This window comes from Stegastes partitus, unplaced genomic scaffold (assembly GCF_000690725.1).
Source record: "Stegastes partitus isolate 25-593 unplaced genomic scaffold, Stegastes_partitus-1.0.2 Scaffold429, whole genome shotgun sequence".
NCBI classification, from domain to species: domain Eukaryota; kingdom Metazoa; phylum Chordata; class Actinopteri; family Pomacentridae; genus Stegastes; species Stegastes partitus.
In genome coordinates, this window is record NW_007578160.1 from 265,796 (window position 1) to 285,377 (window position 19,582).

General features: G+C 42.0%; 1 protein-coding gene across 1 annotated transcript in view; it reads right to left on the reverse strand.

Moving 5' to 3' along the window:
• Window positions 1–19,582, reverse strand: part of gli2a (GLI family zinc finger 2a) — an 85,808-nt gene that overhangs the window by 11,415 nt on the left and 54,811 nt on the right. The window contains exons 4-7 of the mRNA XM_008286064.1: window positions 15,325–15,530; window positions 11,900–12,103; window positions 2,339–2,540; window positions 1,859–2,054 (exon numbers count right to left, since the gene is read on the reverse strand). Coding sequence (XP_008284286.1) covers window positions 1,859–2,054; window positions 2,339–2,540; window positions 11,900–12,103; window positions 15,325–15,530 — 808 coding nt within the window. The remainder of the gene's footprint in view (window positions 1–1,858; window positions 2,055–2,338; window positions 2,541–11,899; window positions 12,104–15,324; window positions 15,531–19,582) is intronic.

The following is a 19,582-nucleotide window of genomic DNA, read 5'->3' on the forward strand; positions in this document are numbered from 1 at the left end:
GTGTGTGTGTATTGAGGTTCATTGGAGGGGGTCCAACATTGGAGAAGAATCTTCTAATCCCACCCAGACGCTATACTTCAACATTTCTGGGGGCCTTGATGATTCATTCAGTTGGCTGGAAACCAAAAAGGAAATATGGTTCTGATCACTGTTGAAATAAAGCTGAATGTGTGTTTGTGTATGTGTGTGGATGGGGGGTGTCTCGCTGTTTGTGTGCAGCAGCAAATGCAATAAGGTGTAAATATATGCTCATGAAGTCTTTGACAGAGTCACTGATTCATTCTCTTCATTAGTGTCTACAGCAGGCTCCTGCATATTTCTGACCAGGGACTTTATTTACAAAAACTATTTCATTCATAACAACACACACTTTAGGACACAAACCTAACCTGCTAGTCCGAGCTCCTCAAATGTATTTGTCAGCTCAATATGTTGTTTTTATTATTTAATGTTGGAAAAAGCTATAAACAATTTTAACTGCATTCAACTTAACCTAAAAAAAACAATAGATTTAACAGTAATGTAATGTGAATCAGTCCTGGCCCTCCTTTACCTGCTGCTTAATGACAGTTGTAATGCTAACTAGGAAGTTACAACTGCGCCCACAGAGCAGCAAAATACAGTAAATATTTTCAACTCTTTCATGGACCATTGAGTTTTTGTCTTTTCCCTTAGTCAGTCCATTTTAGATCTTTTTTCCATTGCTTTCTATGGCAAACTTCAGAGATCTATAAAAATTCACAGGTATGGACAAATGTACAATGAACTAAATGTGGGCTGGTAAGAACAAAAAATTGGTGTGTGAGTGTTTTTAGGTTTTTTTATTTTTGTTTGTTTTGTTTTTTAAAATCAGAAATGAAAATGATTGTGCAGTATTAATATCTTAATTGACTACTTTACTCTAAAGTGTTACCAGCCAAGCCTTCCTCTTTAGACAAGTGGCCTTGTGAAACATGGGTGTGATGTGGGTCTAGTTGGTCCTTGTTGCTGCAAGTGAGTGACTCTCTCTCTGTTGCAAGTGTGTTAGAAATAATGCTACCAGCACGTAGCTGAAGCCACTGTTGAGTGCATGCCTGCAACGGTGACTATTTACTGTAGTCAGGCAAAAAGTCTGTAAACAGGCACAGCTTTCTGTGTAAAACTGAAATGTTGTGTACCGTGTTCACGGCCCTAGAAAAAATAGGTGTCTCTCTGCCTCTCCTGATCACTGCAGAACTAGTCTGGACAACAAAGGTTACCAGGTAGGAGCTGGGCGAGAGTGAACAAACTGCCACGGTTAGGAGCGATGCAGCTGGAAAGACCAGTAACCAAATGGTGGTGACGCAACCTTTCACACCTGAATTCACATCTGGCCAAATAATAGGATGTCATAGATCAGGCAAATACTGTTCACTATCATTTGAATTCATGGGTCAGTCTTTTGTCATATTAGGTGCAGTTATGGTCTAACTAGCTCATAAAACTGTATTAGTGGAATCTTCTTCTGGGGGAAGACTGTTTGTGGATAGTATATTTAGAGTGCAAAGCATGAATATGTAGAGGACATGCTCGAGTAGCGTTTTGTGTCTTAGGTCAGGGCTGTGTACAAATGCTGCATGTTTCTCCAGCGCACACAGAACAGATGACTAGTGTGTATGATTCACTTATGACCCTATAGGTCCACATCCTAAGTTAGTTTGGTTTAAACAGTTCATGAGCCTGTGTGAGAAAACTACATTGGTGCAGTGGGCTGCAGTCTACAGTCAGACTGGTAGGCACCAGGAGAAGGCAGTTATTACATATTAGTTTTGCACAAGGCCATTGGACACATCCATGGAAATGGTGTGACACACAAGAGTACAAACACTCAGATTCCTACCTGGTTTGGCTCAGAGTTGGACGTGTTGTGGGTGGACATAGGTGAAGCAGTGAGGGGGTGTTGGCGAGCAGAGAAAGATGATGCTGTTGGTTGAATGAGAGGAGGTGTGTGGCCGAAAGCGTTGAGACTCCTCTGCTGGGACAGCAGCTGCTGGTAAGCCACTGGGTTGATGGGATGGGGAAAGCTGAACGTAGGGCTGCATGTGAAGAAAGAGAAAATGTTAGATGAAGATTTTTGTCTAGTAGCACAAACTAAACCTGAGGTAGGATTACTGTGATTCAGTTTCAGATAATTTGACCCAATTGTCAGTAGCATGTCACCTAGCAGTGCAAGACACTTGCATTGCAGTTTGTGTTCTTACAGTCCTACTGACTGATTTGCTGATCAACAGTTAGGAGTACTGCTGTGCTAAAGTGTCTGTATGGCTGTAGCTATGTGTATGTGTTGGTCAAACAACCTGCATGCACACTGTGTACATACCTGATCCCTCCAACTGAAAGATGCCCATAGGAGCTGCTGGCAGCCGAACTGGAGCGGGAATTGTTGATGTAGGCCACTAAGGAGTTGGGTGAGGTGCGGATCATGGTCTGCAAGTCAATGCTGGCATCTGACAGTGGTGAGATGGACAGTGCTCTCTTCCTGCTCAGTCGAGGCGTCAGCCTTGGGCTGGAAAAACGGGATACTGGACACAGACAACACCAGCAATGTCAGCCTTTTGAAATTTGATCTTTGATATTTTTTTGCCACCACTGTAGATGTGATTTCAAAAAGGACTCAACGGCTTAGAAACATATCTGAATATGATATCAGGGAATGATATGGACGTATAGGGATATGCTGTCCTGTCTCACTGTTAACTAGATTGAAGAAATGATGTCAAATTCAGACATGAAAAGCCTGCTATAGCGGCTCCTGTTCGTGCTCAGAGTTTTGAAACTTATTTTCTTCTTCTGCTGGAGAGATTAGTTCTCTTGTTTTTCATCATGTTGTTATCTCTTTCATTCAGTGGAGCTGCTGTCTGTGTAGATTCTCAGTCATCCAGGTCCAGGTCATAGTAATCCTAAGAACTTCAGTAGAAAGAAACTGGACTCTTTTTTGGGTTCTTGAAGGTGTTTCAGCTCTCCTCAATTCCTTCTTTGAAACTAGGGAAACCTCTTGGGTGAGAGGGGAAATTTTTTTTTTTTTTTTTTTACTGAAGCTTCTAGGAATGGAGCTCCTGTTGACCAGCAATTTAATGTTAGAATTAATTACACCAGGGACCTGATCATGTTAAACCCTGGCAGCATCTGCAATCCAGACACTGAAGTGTTAGCAGTGGGGCTACATCCATACTGCAAATCCGAGGAGTTTTTACATGCCGTCTTGGTTGTTTACATAACTCCCTCTGCTAATCTATCAGTTGCATTTAATGTTATCCAATCTGTTAGCCTAACAGTTCAGACTGTGAACTCCGGTGCTTTCTTATATTTCTTCTGATGTATTTCCAGAAAACTTGAATAATTTTACAACTTCCACAAGGTTGAACAATTGTTACAAAATAATTGCCCTGCAGAATTAAACAAGTTTTCTGATTCTGATTCTAAATTCTTCTAAAAACTCTGCCTGGCCTCAACAGAAACCAGCAGCTTTCCTGGACCATGTTAGAAGAAATGTTCAGCTGCGAGAATTCTAGTGGAGGTCACTGCCATGCCAAGCTACACTCTATCTCCTGCATCTCTCTCACACACACAGCTCCCCTATTTAACATTCGCATCCTCCTGTGCATAATGAATCGGCCCAATCATTCTTAGTAATTACTGTGATAGCAATCTTTTTAAGACTGTTGTACTTGGGCAAGTTAAATGGAGGCAATTTAAACAAATTGATTTCAGAATACCATTAAAAAAGAACAAGGCTGACTCACAAAGGTAGGGTTCATGGCCTCCTGCTAAATCTGGTTCTTGCACTATTTTCTTATTCTAGTAAAAAAGTGCACAAGAAAATGATGCCGTTGACTGCTTTCCCATGAACTTAAAGAAAGACTATTTTTTCCATATATATAATTTATCATTGTTTTAAACTTCTGAGACACGTCGCTCCCACTCCCACAGAGACCGAGACTGAGACAAACCAGTGGCTGGGACCAGCAGGTGCTGGTTCCCAGTGTGAGGGACAGGGAGTGGGTATGTTTGTGCACATGTGTAATTAGGTCTTACAGCGGACATCATCAGAGGCGTGAGAAGCAGGAAACCCATAATAGGCCCATCACAGCTCACCTGAGCACATGCATAGTGACCTGACACGCACACACATTTGCTGCATGTCAGCTCCACTGCTGTCAATATGTTGCCAATCCCCGACTCTTTGCTGGTAGAACTCACAACCCCTCAAGCCAAATGAACGCAGGCACCACCATAATCACCGTGCCAGACCTACAGCCATAAAGTGGGGTCTTACTTCCAAAGCTTATGTTTGGAGGTGGCGAGTCGTAAAGCACAGGCATATGGACTCAGTTAAAAGGCCCACAGGAACTTCAGATGGCAAACAACAGTAGTTAGGGGCCTTTAAAAAAAACCTGGTAGAGATGATATAGATGTGTATCAAAGAGTTGGCAAAAACCTCGGGAATGCACCTCTTTAGGCTTAATTAATGTGTCATCTTTTGTTAGCTACACAGAAGGGTGGGAGTGCAGTAAAGGAGGGAGGAGGGAAGAGAGAAACAAAAAAAGATCTTGGATGCAGGGGAAGAGTGATCATCATGAATGAAGAGTTCATTCTAAAAAAATATACATTGATCCATCTGCCACAGTTTGCTATTTCTTTTTTTTGTAATGAGGCCAGCTTGGTAATACATTTAACAGCTTTAACAGATATGTGTATGAATATTCCCCTTTATAAAACAGGAAACAGGCCTCACAACCTGGTGGCCTGGTAGGCTGGCGCTTGCCTCACCCCTCTGGGCATGGTGCCCACAACACCGCCCTCTACCTCCACCTTTAAACCACCACTTCAATCTATGCAATCTTGCTCAGCTCAAAAGAATTTATAATGCCTCCAGCATTGAAGCTGAATGTTTCTACACTGTTCAGCCTTCAAATAATAAGGCACAGACAAGACACTACTTTTTTTTAGCTCAGTGTTGTTCCAGTGGATGTCCTTGATCCAGCCTAATTTTACCTGGAACAAATTTTACACAAGCACACACACAACTCTCACCACTTGGTAAAGGAGTGTTTTATAGGTGGTGGTTATAATTGAAAGGGTGAGCAGGTTCCGGCAGGGAGTGAGAAAACAGATGTTGCACAGGCTGTGGCGATGCAGCAGTGTGTGGTAATATGGCATGTGTGTATATATGTGAGTGCGTGTCTATGTGTGCGCCATTGCTCTGTGGGACTGAATCATGGGATGGTTGTAATTGTGGGATCTGGATTTATATAGAGAGCCATAATTACAGGCGCTTCAGTGCACATTGATACAGTAAAGAAAAAATATTAAAAAAGAACCAGTGAGGAATGTGCGTGTGTGTATTTGTGTGTGATTATTTTCAGCATTTGCTTGTGCTGTTTTTACTGAAATGGCTTTGTGGAAAATGAAAGCACTTTAATTGGAGGCTTGTGCTAATCCCCAGAAGGAGCTAGCTGCTAGCACTACAATGCCGTCACGGCCTGAGCTCATGCAAGGTCACTATAAGGCTCTGCAACGATTGGATCTAGTGTTTACTCCAAAAAAACAGTGATTACAAAATTGGGGCAATGAGCATTGTGAAAATTATTTTTTTTATTTATCCTTTCAAAAAGCACTTTTTGGGGTTAAGAAAAACAACATCTGAAAAACTATAATCTCTATTCATGGTTGTTTGATGAGTGAAAGCAATTCCAATTCCTACATCTTTGAGAATCCAGCGGCCGCTTCCTAAGTTCAGGGAGACAGTGGAGCTAACAAAATAACACAGCAACAGAGTGATGAACTGTCAGAATGCAGCTGAGTTGGATACAAAAACGAGGCCAAGATTTCAGCTCAGTGTCAATAAATCCTCAAAAATGTAGTGAGAAATACAAACCTTCCAACATCCTTGAATGTGTGAACAAGCAGTCTCTGCTTACAGAAAAAAAATAGTATCTGCTCTGACACACCACAGACAGCAGATCCAAGACAAGACGATGCACATTTGACTGGATTTTACTACATTTAACAGTGTTTAAGTGCATAAAATGAATATTTTCCCTTTAGAGTAAATAATTTGTTGTTTGACCCTGACTTTAACATTTAACACTGCAAACCCCAAACTCACTGGAGGGGTTTTGAAATCACTAAAAACACATTACTTATCAGAGGAAGAAACCGTAAAAAAAACCCAGCAAGAATCATTGTGTTTTCAACTTTCATACAGTGCTTGAATTAATCATGTGCAACACGTGATTCTGTAAGGAAAAACTACCAAATTTAAGTTTAAAATCACAATTTTTCATCAAAATCATTGTATTTATTCTACGTGGCTCACTGAAAAATGTGAACTGTATTAAATCAGATTCTGAAAAAAAAAAAAAAAAAAGGAATTCTGAGCTTCTCAGTGCAACTGGCCATCTATGACTGATTCAGCAGGGACAGACACTCATGCGACAAAAATTCATGGATATTTTTTGGCTGAGCTGAGCTACAGGCTGCGGGAAAGGAAAAAACGCTCAGTAACTGCGTGAGGTTCAGAGAGTTTAGGTAGTGCCTATCTGCAGGCGGCATAAGTACTGTCTTTAAACAGGAAATTATGTTTCTAAACTTTGCCCAAATAACAAAACTGTCTGAGAGTTGACATGAGCGGTTGATCGATGCCACTCACACCTCTCTTACCACAGTTTCAAGCTCTGTTGACATTATTTGTTAAATTTGAAGTGTAAAATGTAAATTGTTTACTTTAAAACAATATAGCTCTTTGAGGTGTGGGGGACTTTGGGTGGGTGCATTTCTGGGTCTTCTGTTCGACAAGTGCAAGATTAGGTTTGTATGCATATTAGGGCTGAACAATTGACTGATTTTAAATCTCTTAAACTATCACTGCTAAGGCTACAATTTAGAATATATATTATGCAGTGAATGATTGCCAGCAGGACCCCAGGCCTCCACATCTACAGCCAGCCCCTGGGCCGGCCAGAGAGGGAGAATGTTTATTTTACCTGCTAAATCTCACTAATACTAACACTGTGAATTTTATTAGTGAGGGGGCTTGAGCCGAATCCTCTATGAGCCCCTAGTGTCCACCCCAAAGCCACCGTTGTGTTTGCCAGCGTGTTTATGCACACACTTCCACCCATGTGCTCATGAACCAACATATAGTTAAGTGTTTGTGTGTGCAGTCTGAGGGGACCAGCCCCCTAAATTCCCCTCTCTCCTCACCACCACCTCAGTACACAAATCTATCTCCCTCACTCCCACCGGTGCGTCAACACTAAAATCTCTTTTTCCTCAGGATGGCAGACATTTACTTTGGCCGCTGCTTTTGTCGTGGGAGCTTCAATGTTTTCCCGCAAACCGCTCTGATATTTCTCTGCCCACCCAGCCCTTACATACCCGTTCATTCATATACAAACAGTCTTCTGAATGCCTCCCAATGTGAAATACCATAATGTGACTTTATGTACACTTACAGTAGTGGTGGTGTACCAGTGCTAATGCTAATCATACTTTAATGTCTGTTCACTAAAGTTGGAATGAGCTTTACTCTCAAACTCCTTCATCGTGTATAGCCCTTCACATATACTAGCATAGAGCAGCACAATCAGTGTGAGCTGAGACAGAGTTGTGCGCATTTACGCACGTCACAAAAGCAGTGTTCATTTATCTACTTAATCTAATGGATCAAGTGTTAAATGACACTGTGCACTTTTCTGTTACGCACAGTCACAGTTCAGAAGCTGCAGGTGAGTCATTTCATTGCAGCGATCTTCAAGTTGAGTCCTGAGCTCCCTCACAGCTGTTGAGATGTCTTTTCATTTTTTTTTGTAAAAGGTTGTTCCATTTTAAAAAGTCTGAAATATTTTTTTTTCTACATGTCAGTTGTTTTATTGTGACGATTTTTCCGTTTCACATTCTCACAGCAGAATATTTGCAGTCGTGACATTATTGTACACATAGATGTTTCACATAGAGAACTCGACATCTGTAATTATAAAGTTACCACCAACTTATGGTGACAAGCAACAACAACAAAAACAAATTTTAAGGTATCACGAGTACAGTATCATAATATGTGATTTTTTTATTGCTATGGAAATAGGAAAGTAATAAAGTTGATAAAGTTAATAAATGTTGCTGTGTTGCTACACAGTCAACAAACTTGAGTTAAGTACTTCTTATTTTTTATGGAATTAGGTTGCTGATCACATTTTTGAACAGGTAATTGGTGATTGTATCAGAGTACATTTTTAAAGCAAACCTCACAACCTTGCTTAAAACAGGGCTGAAATATGTGAGCAAAGAAGCAACTTTTTCTTTTACAAAGCACAAAACTGACCATAAATCACTGACATGTTTTACTAACTAAAGAAAACAAGAAAACAGTACATGATTTAAAGACTTGTTGGAATTGGTGTTTTTCAAGAACAGGTTTTAATGTATTTTTGTTATTTTAGCCCAGTCTGCTCCTCTCAGCCTCAGTGTTACTCATGCCAGATAAGGACAGTGACTGATGTGTAACAGGACACCACAGGCACCAATACTAACTTACAGCATTACAGCAGCATCTTTAAAAGTGGAGAAATTCCTGTGTGTAAGTGTTTGGCTTGAGGTATGACCAATAGTAAATCTTAAAATTCTCAAGTGGACCAGAAAGACCTGCAGCCCTGTCAAAAATCTTTTACTGACGTGTTTCCACAACATTTCTACCAGCACACTTCTAACAGCAGCGTTCAGTGTTTCATGGTTCAACCCTGAGCCGTGCAATTCACTTATCCAGAAGGAAACAGGGGTAGGAGGGGGAGATGCTTGAGAAGCCATACTATGGGTTCACTGAAGGCTCTCAGTTCTTGCGGTGGGTCTGCTGAATATTAGTGCATAAATTGATTTTTAATATGGGTTTTATCTGTGCTGCTTTCCAAGACTAACGGCAAGGGATGAGGGACTCCTCCTCCTCCCTCTGGCAATAAACAAAGCCTTTGATTCAGGCTGAGGCTGCCCGCAACGACCATTAGTTGGCCGCCTTGGTCAATATGGTCCCTGTGTCTGGATGCTGCGATGGAAGAGCCTCCAGACTGGCAGAGCAGCCCAAGCCTGACCACATCACTCCTTGGATGGTAGAACACTAAATAAAAGCTGCTGGAATGGTGGCAGCAAGTGTGGACTCTGCATTGAGGCAGGCAGCAGGGGTGAGGGAGGTGGGGGTTGTGGCTTCATGAGCAAACAACCACCCCAAACAAGTGTGGGCAAGGCAGCACAGCGGCGGTCACTGAGGTGGTTGGAGGTAGAGGAGAAAAAGGCGAAGGAGGGAAGAAAAAGAGGTGGTCAACAGTTTCTGCAAAGCCCCTAACCCTTCCTTACCCTTCCCTTTCAGCACTGCTGTGTTTAACTAAGTGATTGAGGTAATTTAAAAGATTAATGGTCAAGCTATCCAGTATCTCATTCACTTTATTTGATCTGTTGTGTCTTCCTACCTTTGCGTGAGGAAGGCTACATAAGTGTCTTTGGAGAGCGTGACATTGCGGCAGTGAAAGCAGTGGGGCAATTTTTTTACTGGCTGGGTGGTTGAACGGGATGAAAGAAAGAGCGAAGGCTCCTGGAGTGAAGTAGGCCTCAGTGCCAAGTGGGGTATTTGATAATCAGGCATCGAAAAGGCTAACTTTCACGGACAGTTTTTCACTCTGTGCACTTTCTATTTCCCATTCATAGGGGTTGAAAGTTTCTTGGATGCTTTTCACTGCTGAAATCAAATGTCTGTTCTGTTGCCTGACTGTCAATTTGATAGAGGGTCGAGGTTCTGAAAGAACAGGCTGGTCTCTGTGAGTTTGTGTGCAAACACATGTATGAGTTTGTGAGCAACTGCCTGGCAGTTGCTGTCTGGCACTGTGTATATATGTGTGCCAGCGTTAACCTGCCTCATCCCTACTATTAAGTGGACAGCACCTCCAGTCCGCAAGGTTAATCTCTGCCTTAACAGCCTGTTACAGATACAGAGCAGAGACAAAAGTATCAAGGTAGTGCTCCTGCATCCATGCCGCCACTTACAGTTACCCTAGACTTTTTGTCGAATGTTACCCATAATAAATATAATAATAGTACAAACACACCTGAAACACCATCAGAATAAGACACTGAGGTAACGTGATTTTATGAGCTCCTGGCCTTGGGGCTTTCAGTGTTTATGCACTCTCAACTAGCCACAGGCCCCATGTGTGGAAGACTAAAAATCACTAGCTTTGATGTGGGGAACCTTCCATGAAAAACCCTCAAGAGAAAGAATAAGAGGATGGAATCAACATGCGTGGTGCTGAGAACAAAAGGTGATTGTAAAGTTTGCCTGTTTCTCTTACAACAGGGATGAAAGACATGTATGTGCTTTTGTTTTACTAGGATTGCAGTTTCCTTTCTTTTCTTTTTTTAACATGTATATACACAAATAATCCACAACATTAAAACCACTAATATGTAAAGCGTTACAATATAATGCTCTGCTGGAAAACCTTTGGACCTGATATGCATGTGGATGTTCACATGCTGATGTGCCACCCATCACAACAATGTTGGAGAGCAAGCACATCCCATCATGGCAAGAGCACCCCAGACAGCAGCAGCCTCCTCCAGCAGGACTATGTGTCCTGCCACACTACAAATCTGCATCGGAATGGCTTAAGGAGCACAACTAAGACACCAAGGTGTTAACTTGGCTTCTCTGTAGATCCTATACCAAATCCACAGAGGTCCCACCCTGCAACCACAGGATCCAAAAGATCTCCTGTCATGTCTGTCAGGGTGCCAGACACGACAGGATTCCTCGAGAGGTGGGGTGTCCATGTCCCAATGAGTCTAGGCTGTTGACACAAGGAGACCTATACGATGTTAGGCTGGTGGTTTTAACGTTGTGTATGATGTGTCTGTATATCCCACTAACATTTAATGTTGGTAGTTCTGTAAGCTTTCACATGTTCAAATAAACTAAATTTTATTTTGTTTTATTTAGGAAATATCAACATAACCAAAGAACATGGCTAGGGTTCCCTTTGACAAGGCTCTAGGTGACAGTATGAAGAAAGAGGTTGTGTTCTGGCTCTGGTACAAGGTTTATAAGATGCCTTAAATGACTTGCCAAAGGCCAAAAAAAATGTAGATCTTATGTAGCCAAAACAACAATTTTGCTAATTGTTTCATTTTCATTTCAGGTGTTAGAATCTCCCAGTAAGAACCAAATATGCTGCATTTTGTTGGGGAAGTGTTGAAAAAGTTAACCTGAAACTATTTCATACCCAATTTGAACCGATTTAGATTAATCTGATAAATCTGTGGGATAAATTGCTATTGAGACCCAAACCTGGGCTGCAAGGGGGCTCAGTGGTTAGCACCGTTGCCTTGCAGCAAGAAGGTCGCCGGTTTGCGTCCCGTTGAGGACACTGGGATCTTTCTGCGTGGAGTTTGCATGTTCTCCCCGTGGGTTCTCTCCGGGTTCTCCGGCTTCCTCCCACATGGTCCAAAAACATGTTGAGGTTAATTGGTGATTCGACATTGTCCGTAGGTGTGAATGTGAGTGTGCTTGGTTGTCTATAAGTAGCCCTGTGGTAGACTGGCGACCTGTCCAGGGTGTCCCCTGCCTTCACCCTAACTCAGCTGCGTTAGGCTCCAGCACCCCTGCGACCCTAGTGAGGATTAAGCGGTGTATAGATAATGGATGGATGGATGGACCCAAACCTTACAATCATTATGATCATTTGTTTTATTGATGCCTTTACGGCAATTGTCACATTATGAATACTAAACTGTAACTGCAAGTGTGCTGTTTAACTGGCCAATTAAATAACAAAATGCTAGGCATAGGAAAACATGTATTTTTGTCAAGTGTAATTGTAGTAAGCATTCTCCTCCTCACCATCTACGGGGCTGATGTAATCCGGTAGATGTGCTGCAGCTGCAGCTGCTGCCGCTGCCGCTGCGCCACTCTGCATCAGCAGATCACCGTAGGGGCTTCTCTGACTGGCACTGGCCATCAGGTGGTAGTATTCTGTGGGGTTGGCCCCTGGTGGTGGAGGGGGGAGACTGAACAAAGCCCGATCCTTCAAGTGTTCATGGGTCACTGCAGTAGAAAAATGAGGAGAGAATGAGGTAGCTTCTTTTTCTTTAAGTAAAAAACAACAACAAAGAACAACTAAAAAACATGTCAACGTATTCTTGTCCTGTAATGTAATATTGTAAACACAGCGAGAACCTGTTATAGCTCCTGCTCATCTTTCAGTGTGAAGTTCACTATAACCCTGCAAATGATGCTAAAGGAATTTTGACAAGTCAGAGGAGCTGATCGAAATACATTTTGATTTTGTTTTAATGTGATTAAGTAATACATTCATAGAACATTTGCAAGAACAGTAAGGTTACAAGAAGGACTCAACAGAGGAGACAAGTGCCTTGTATTACACATTTGAAGATTTGTGCGAGCCTACATGGCCCTGAGGCATGTAGCTTTTGATAAAAGATGTCGGATGTCTTTGAGGCTTGCTGGGTTATGGGGAAATTTCTCAAGAGAGTAAAGGAAGCAGAACAAGAAACTGAGCAGGGCAACAGAGGGGGGCTACTCATGGAAGAAATACCACATTCCTACAACACTCCAGTGTTGTGTATGCATTATGTTTGACAGGTTGAAGTCATACACAGGGTGCAGGTGCACACAGATGCACAAACACACACAGTCATAATGCTGAGGAAGCCTTAAACTCTGCAGGAGCAAAAGTAATATTGACGTAAAAATGTGTTAACACCTGCACCCAGTAAAGCCACATTTAAAAATGTCAAGAACTATAAGAGTGAGAGATGGATTGGTTTTACTTTTTCCTACATCTAACTCGGCCTGTGTCCCCCTTTCCTCCATTTCCTGCTTCCTCACCCTCCTTCCCCCACTGGGTATGGGTGTTTGGAGCTGACAGGGGTGTGGGCTGATGGTGGATTAATATGCATGCTGATGGAAACATGGGGGAAGTGGGGGTTGGGATCACTGGGGTATAGTGGGGGAGCAAAAACCACAGCCCACTTCTACCCTCTGCACACATAGACGCATACACATAAGCACACACATAAAGCAAAAATCTGGATCCATCAGAAACTATTAGGCCATGGCTGTGGTAACAGTACACAGGCAGTGTGTTTGTGCTGCAGCAGCAGTGACCCAGGCATACTCCTTTGGTTTCTCCACGGCTGCCAGATCACGTTTCCACCTCCGCAAAGCAAAATTTTCTGTCTGAGTGTTTTTGTGTGTGTGCCCTCACTTATGAACGCAAAGGGATGAGAGGCAGCAGCTAGAGTATTAATCAGTAAAATCAGACATAAAGTTACGCTGGCAGAAAGTAGAAACATTTTCCAAGCACAGCTCCTTGCTCCCTGAGCCTGTGTGGATTTTCAATGGGTGCTCCTTCCACAGTTCAAAGACATGCATGTTAGGTTAACTGGTGACTCTAACTTGGACATAACTTGTGTACTCGACCTCTCGCCCAGTGACGGCTGGGATAGACTCCAGTCTAGCAATACTGTTGCTCTTTACAACAATATCCTTCTTTTCCTTCCACTTTTGGCTTTTGTGTGTGCACCAAGCCGCCAGATGTTGCAACTGTGAAATAAATTAACAACTGTATATAGGGAATTACACTACAAGCTATGGTAATTTATATAGTATACCTAAAGAAGTTAGAGTTTCACAAACAGCCTTCAACACATGCCCAGCTCCCATGCATCCCTATCAGAAGTTTACACAAGCTTCACTGAGCTCTATGGTTCCACTGACTTTATTTATGTTCTGCAGAGCTGCAGAGTGCCCTCCATTTGGTGCCATACTTTCCTGCCACTTTATCAGTGACAGCATCTCTTCCGCATTGCTTCTCTTAAAAGGTGGAGAGGCATTACGTGCCAGCAGCATGTGCCTGGTGATTTATTGGTGCTGGTGCAGGCCTGTGGCTTTTCTCTCTTCTCCGACCTGTTGTTTGAACAGGGGTAGCGAGGACAGGTCTGTCATCGTGTGAACTCAATAGTTAAGGTGCACCGAGTGCATATGTCTGTACTACTTTCCATGGTTCCCACTACTCAAACACATATACAAATGGGCAGGCAAGTTGCCTGCACTGCAAAGTGTATGCCTGGTACAGCTGCAAATCACCAGCATGCACACACTTGCAAAAACACCATAACATGCTTGATGAAAGGTGTGCTTCAGTACCTTATTTAGGGGAACATATAAGGTGTAAGACTAATTATCACTGTTGGTTAAATAATCATCTGTGCAAATTAAAGTGCATACACTTGCACTGAGCTACAGCCAAGCAGACAGCATTGGTTTATAGGGAACAGGACACATAAATTCTAAACCCGCTCAACTCTAATCACACCTCCTTAATGTTAACTGGTCATAGCAGTTGCAGAATAGCCACAGTTTAAAAGATTTTCCATATCAGTGGCAGTTCAGTTCTTCAGTTTGTATCCATTACGTACACCATAAGAAGGCTGAGTGTTTCCATCTTACAGACACATGGTGGTGATTCTAATCTATCTACAGTATATGTGCACGTGAAAGGTATCTGATTTTTCTCACATTACCTTCTAGGGCTTTCCATTGATAAAAACTTTGAATATCCTTACTTACATGTCTATATACTTAATTAAGTATTTGTTTGACACAGCTAAAATGAATTTTCAGGCCACTGTTATTATAATTACAATTTGCCAGTCCCACCAGAATTTTCTGGCATCGGATTGGTGGGCTTCAACCACTTCTGTATTTTACATTGTTATTGTCCAAGTGTGTGGAGATAAGAAAGAAGATTTGAATTTCTTTCTTCATTTTCTTTTCTAATTTTTTGCACAACTATCTGTGCCACTTTCCCCTATACAACCAAGTACAACACTAGGAATGTTCTCCAGGACAGACAGTTCCTATATTTATACAATATGTCTCTCACCTCTCTAGGATGGCTGACTTTTCACTAGCTTTGAGTTTATCTATTTGGAACAACTACAAGTACTTTTGACTTTCACTATGGTCAGAAAACTTGTTGAACAGCTTGGTCGCATTTGGCATAAATCAACCTCTAGATAAATGGATACTTGATACGCAGCTTATACCAGAATGAAAGAAAAATCACTCTCCAGTGCAACTAGTTGTATACTGCAATATACAGTTAATCACAAGTTCAACATCATCATCATCATGGTTTGAGGTCCACATCTCAGTTTCTATTGTATTTGCATATGCAGATATTAAACCTATAGTTAACATTTTGGTGGTTCTACAGTGCCGGTGCATGGGGAGAATCTTACCTTCAGCAGGGCTCAGTCCTCGGGCAGCCGAGATCATGGAGAGTGTAGGACTGCCATGTACTGAGCGGAGGTAGTGCTCCATGTGAGGGTTGACGTAAGGATGTGGAGGACTGAATGGGGACTCCCCTGTCCCAGCCGCCGCATGAGGTGAGAGACGGATCAGAGAAATATCTGAGATGACTGGACTGCCCGTAAGTCCTGGAGGTCTGTGGAAGGGAGTGAGAATTAGTCAAATATCAATGAGACAAACTGAAGTGCACAGAGATAAGGACAGGGAGAGAAGGGCAGAAGGTGGAGGAGGAAGGTCATAGATTAAGAGAAAGAGAAGACAGACAATAGGAGAGTGAGGGAGTGGAGGCAGTCTGATTTAATTTGATTACATGTGCTATGCTTAGTTATCATCCAGAGTGATCTTCAATGGTATGTTCATTGACAAGCCCTAACTTCTGTTATTACACAAAAGTGTCTGCAGTCTCAATCCACTTACACCCTTTCCCCTCCCCAGTCCTACAGCTAATACATAATAATCCCCTTTTGTTCTCCTTCTCCTATTAAGCCCTAAAGCTACAGACAAGTCGAGACCAAGGTTTATCAACGTTGAGGCTACAACAAAGTGTATTTTCTGTCTGTTTAGGTGGGCAAGACTACTGGGTCTCTCACATCAGACGTTACATGGTGCATGATAAGAGAACACAACCTGATGTTTAAGTAGCTGCCTATAGCCGCCTTTGTCTAGAAGTTTGTCTGAAGTTCTACGATCAGCCTGCCGGTCAAAATAGGCTATACAATAAATTTGTCATCTCTGGCAGGTAATTGGCAGCTGTACTTGCAAGAACGCAGACAAGTGGGTGTTGTAAGCCTTGATGGCCCCAAGGGGCTGGGTCCTAGATAGAAACGTCTGCTGGCCGCTGGCAGTGGCACAACCCTTTGATGGGGCACTAGCATTTATGTCAACCTAGTTTGCTTTAGCTCTGATAAGCAGCCTGTCATTCCCTTAGTGTGTGGTACGAACACCTGGCAGAAACTCAGCCCTCAGAAAGACAGCTAATCTGGAGAAATGATGACTATTAGAGAGGGAGCTGAATGACAGCTTATTAGTTAGCAATATAACAACAGTTTGTCAGCTAATACTATTACAGGAACCACATTTAAGCAAACATGTGGCTGAAACTGTATCCTGGTTGGACAGGTATGGAAAATAACCAGAAGACAACACTTTGTCACTTTATAAACTTTAGTAAGTGATAAGTAGGAGGTGTTTGATGTTGATGAAAATATTAGGTAATTGACTACAATTAGCTGACACTCCAACCGACTGTCCTCATGAAAGTGAACTATTGGACTACAGACATAATAAATGTTTCCAGTTCTGCAATCATATAAAGTGTACTAACCATAAGTCATCAATCATTCTCTCTAAAGAAGGGGTAGAGGTAGACAAGAGGAGGAGGAAGATGAGGGTAATAAACCCTGAGACGGCTATGAAGTCAGAGGCCTCCCTTCAGAAGAAATGACCAGACTAATGACTCACTATAACGCTGTCAGTGGGGTAACAGAGGGCCTCACACAATGAATCTGAGTAAGAAATGACTAAAATGTTTGGCATTGTAGGCTCGTTTATAAATTAAACTCAAGTTTGAGGTCAAAGTACTGTTAGTTCAACATTTCAACTTGCAATATTCTTTCCCTTTTGCTTCCATATTTACTGCTACATTATGTTTTCAATTAAGAAACCAAAGTGTCTTTTTGCTGGCCTTGTTAAAATCTTTCAATGATTACACACTCATTGTCTCAGTTCAGCTAACTTAATAACATAATCTCTTCATTTTCTGTCTTAGTTTTCTTCACTGCCTGTCAGTAACATTCCTATACTACACTGCAATGTAATAAAAAGCTTTATTTTTGAGTGACTCAGAGCAAACACTGTTTAAGCTGACACTTTAGCAGCTCGATGGTTGCTGTGAACAAATGAGTGTTTATATGTGTGGTTTTGATTCTTGGCAGCATTAACTGCAGGCTGGGTACACAACGTGTGTGTAAGACGAGAGTGTAAAGAACGGTAAATCTAGACAATACAGTTATGTTAGTTAAATATGGAAATGGGACCTTCTTAAGGCCAGGTATATTTCCAACATTTGTCTTTGTCTTTGAAGTAAGTGACATGTATGTGGGAAGAAAAATCAGTCAGGGATGTTGAATTATTTGACAGAGTGTAGCAGCTCCAGGTTGCAGCTACTTTCTGTGGCTATGAAAGGTGGGCTGGAGACCTAGCAGGGCTGAGATGTACTCCCCAACCCACCTCCACCCTCCCCCGTCCTCCCTCCCGAGTTTCCCTGCTCAGTCTCTTTTTCACTGTCTCTGAGAGGACGCCAGCCTACACCCAGCCCAGCCCTGCCCAGACCCTCGCTCCATTTCCAGTAAGCGCCTGCAGACTACCAACCTTGTCTGAGGGCCAACTTTCTGCCGTTAGGCCCACTCTTCCCCTACAAACAACCATAAAGAGCCCTCTGTTCTGGGCGGGAGGGGAGAAATGAGAAGAAACAGACGCTCCATACACAAAAACACGCTTCGCTTGGTCCGCCGCTAAGCAGCATACAGAGAGGTTGGCACTGCCTCCTCAGATTAGTGCTCGGGAGCCTCACTGAAGGACTACCTGGGTAAGCTGGCACTGACGCTGGCTTGCTTCTTATTAGACTGGGTGACTCAAACCTCATCAGGAATTGCACTCTGGGATTCCTAGCATTTACTGTAGCTAAATCATGCAATACAGTCTAATATGTTTTGTTGAATGGACAGAACATAAGAAACATTGAGTAATGTAATGCAGAAATCTGTTTAGCAAGTTTCATTACTACCTCCCTCCTGAACTGATGCTGATTTAATAATGGATCACAATGGGTACCAGATTTCCTTTAGGATTCATAGAAACAGTATATGCTCTAATATTTTGCATAGTCAGAAAAATACAGTGTTTTCAAAGGATAGGACTTGTACTCTTGTATCACTTTATTTTATTTTTAGCAAATACCACCAAAGACCCCAGTCCAACAGTAAGCTCAACCATTGTTAATACTTTACACACTCTCAACGTAGATCCATTTGTTTCACAGATGTATAGTTTCAGTGTTTCAAAGTGTCACACAGTGCAGCGGCATGACTTAATGTTTTTTTTTTATCAGTTCCTTGACAGGAATTGAGCTCTGTTACACCAAGCAGTAAAATAAATCCTCAATCACACAAAACACCTGTTCGAAGGATTGTTTTTTTTACTAGATCTGTTGACAATAACAACATATAGAATATCATTCAAAAATTTCAAAAACAACCTCCAAATTAGCTTATTATTTAATTATTTACATGTAATGCTAAGGTAATAGGACCTACCCTGGATAGCACTATGAGCATCCTCAGCATGTTTCAAATGCTCACTGAAGAAAAAATGTCATCAGAACTTCAAGTGTGAACTTGTTTTGAAAAGAAATGTATTTCATTTCCATCGTAATGAAAATACCTTCCTTTCCATGCTGCACCTACCAAAACCATTTTGCAACATTTTACTATAAACCTCAATCTATCAACAATGGTTATTTGTTTCTTGGCCGATAGCAAACCAGCGTGTTGATGCACACCACTCTAGCTGCAGTAAATCACTCAAACGACCAAGAGCGTATATGAAGCCATGATAATAATGTGAAATTTACTACCGTTGCCTGTCAGGAGGATGCAAATAATAGCTCTGTCTGGCAGGTACCATTATTGAAACCTTGTTGGTCCACCCTTTTTCTGACAAGATGTTACTTGAAGTCTGTGTGTTTTTCAGAGGCTCCAGTTGCAGAGGTTGAATACGAAGCTTTTGGAAGGGCTCAGAGCCCAGGGAGAGCCGTATCTCTTAATCAGTAGCTGCAAAGTAAAGAAAGTTCCATAATACCTGAACAGTAAGGGTGGGTGCCCTGTTGGAAATAGACTAAGGCATGGGAAACAAAACAAATAAAGATTCCTTGTCATTTGTCCTGGTAAGGATGATACTTGAGGACACATAACGACGGATAGGAAGGATAGAAGGATGGGAAGCCAGAGTGAGCCAGTAGATGACATACTTTCAACCAGGTAATTGCTATTTGTCTCTCTGTTCTGTACTGTGTGATTACATGTTCTCTGTTGTTCCATTGTTAAAACTCTGTTGTGAGAAAAAGTGATTCGGACAAGGCACAGCTTGTTCAGCATCTGAGTAATTCTATGAGTAAGTGCATACCACAGT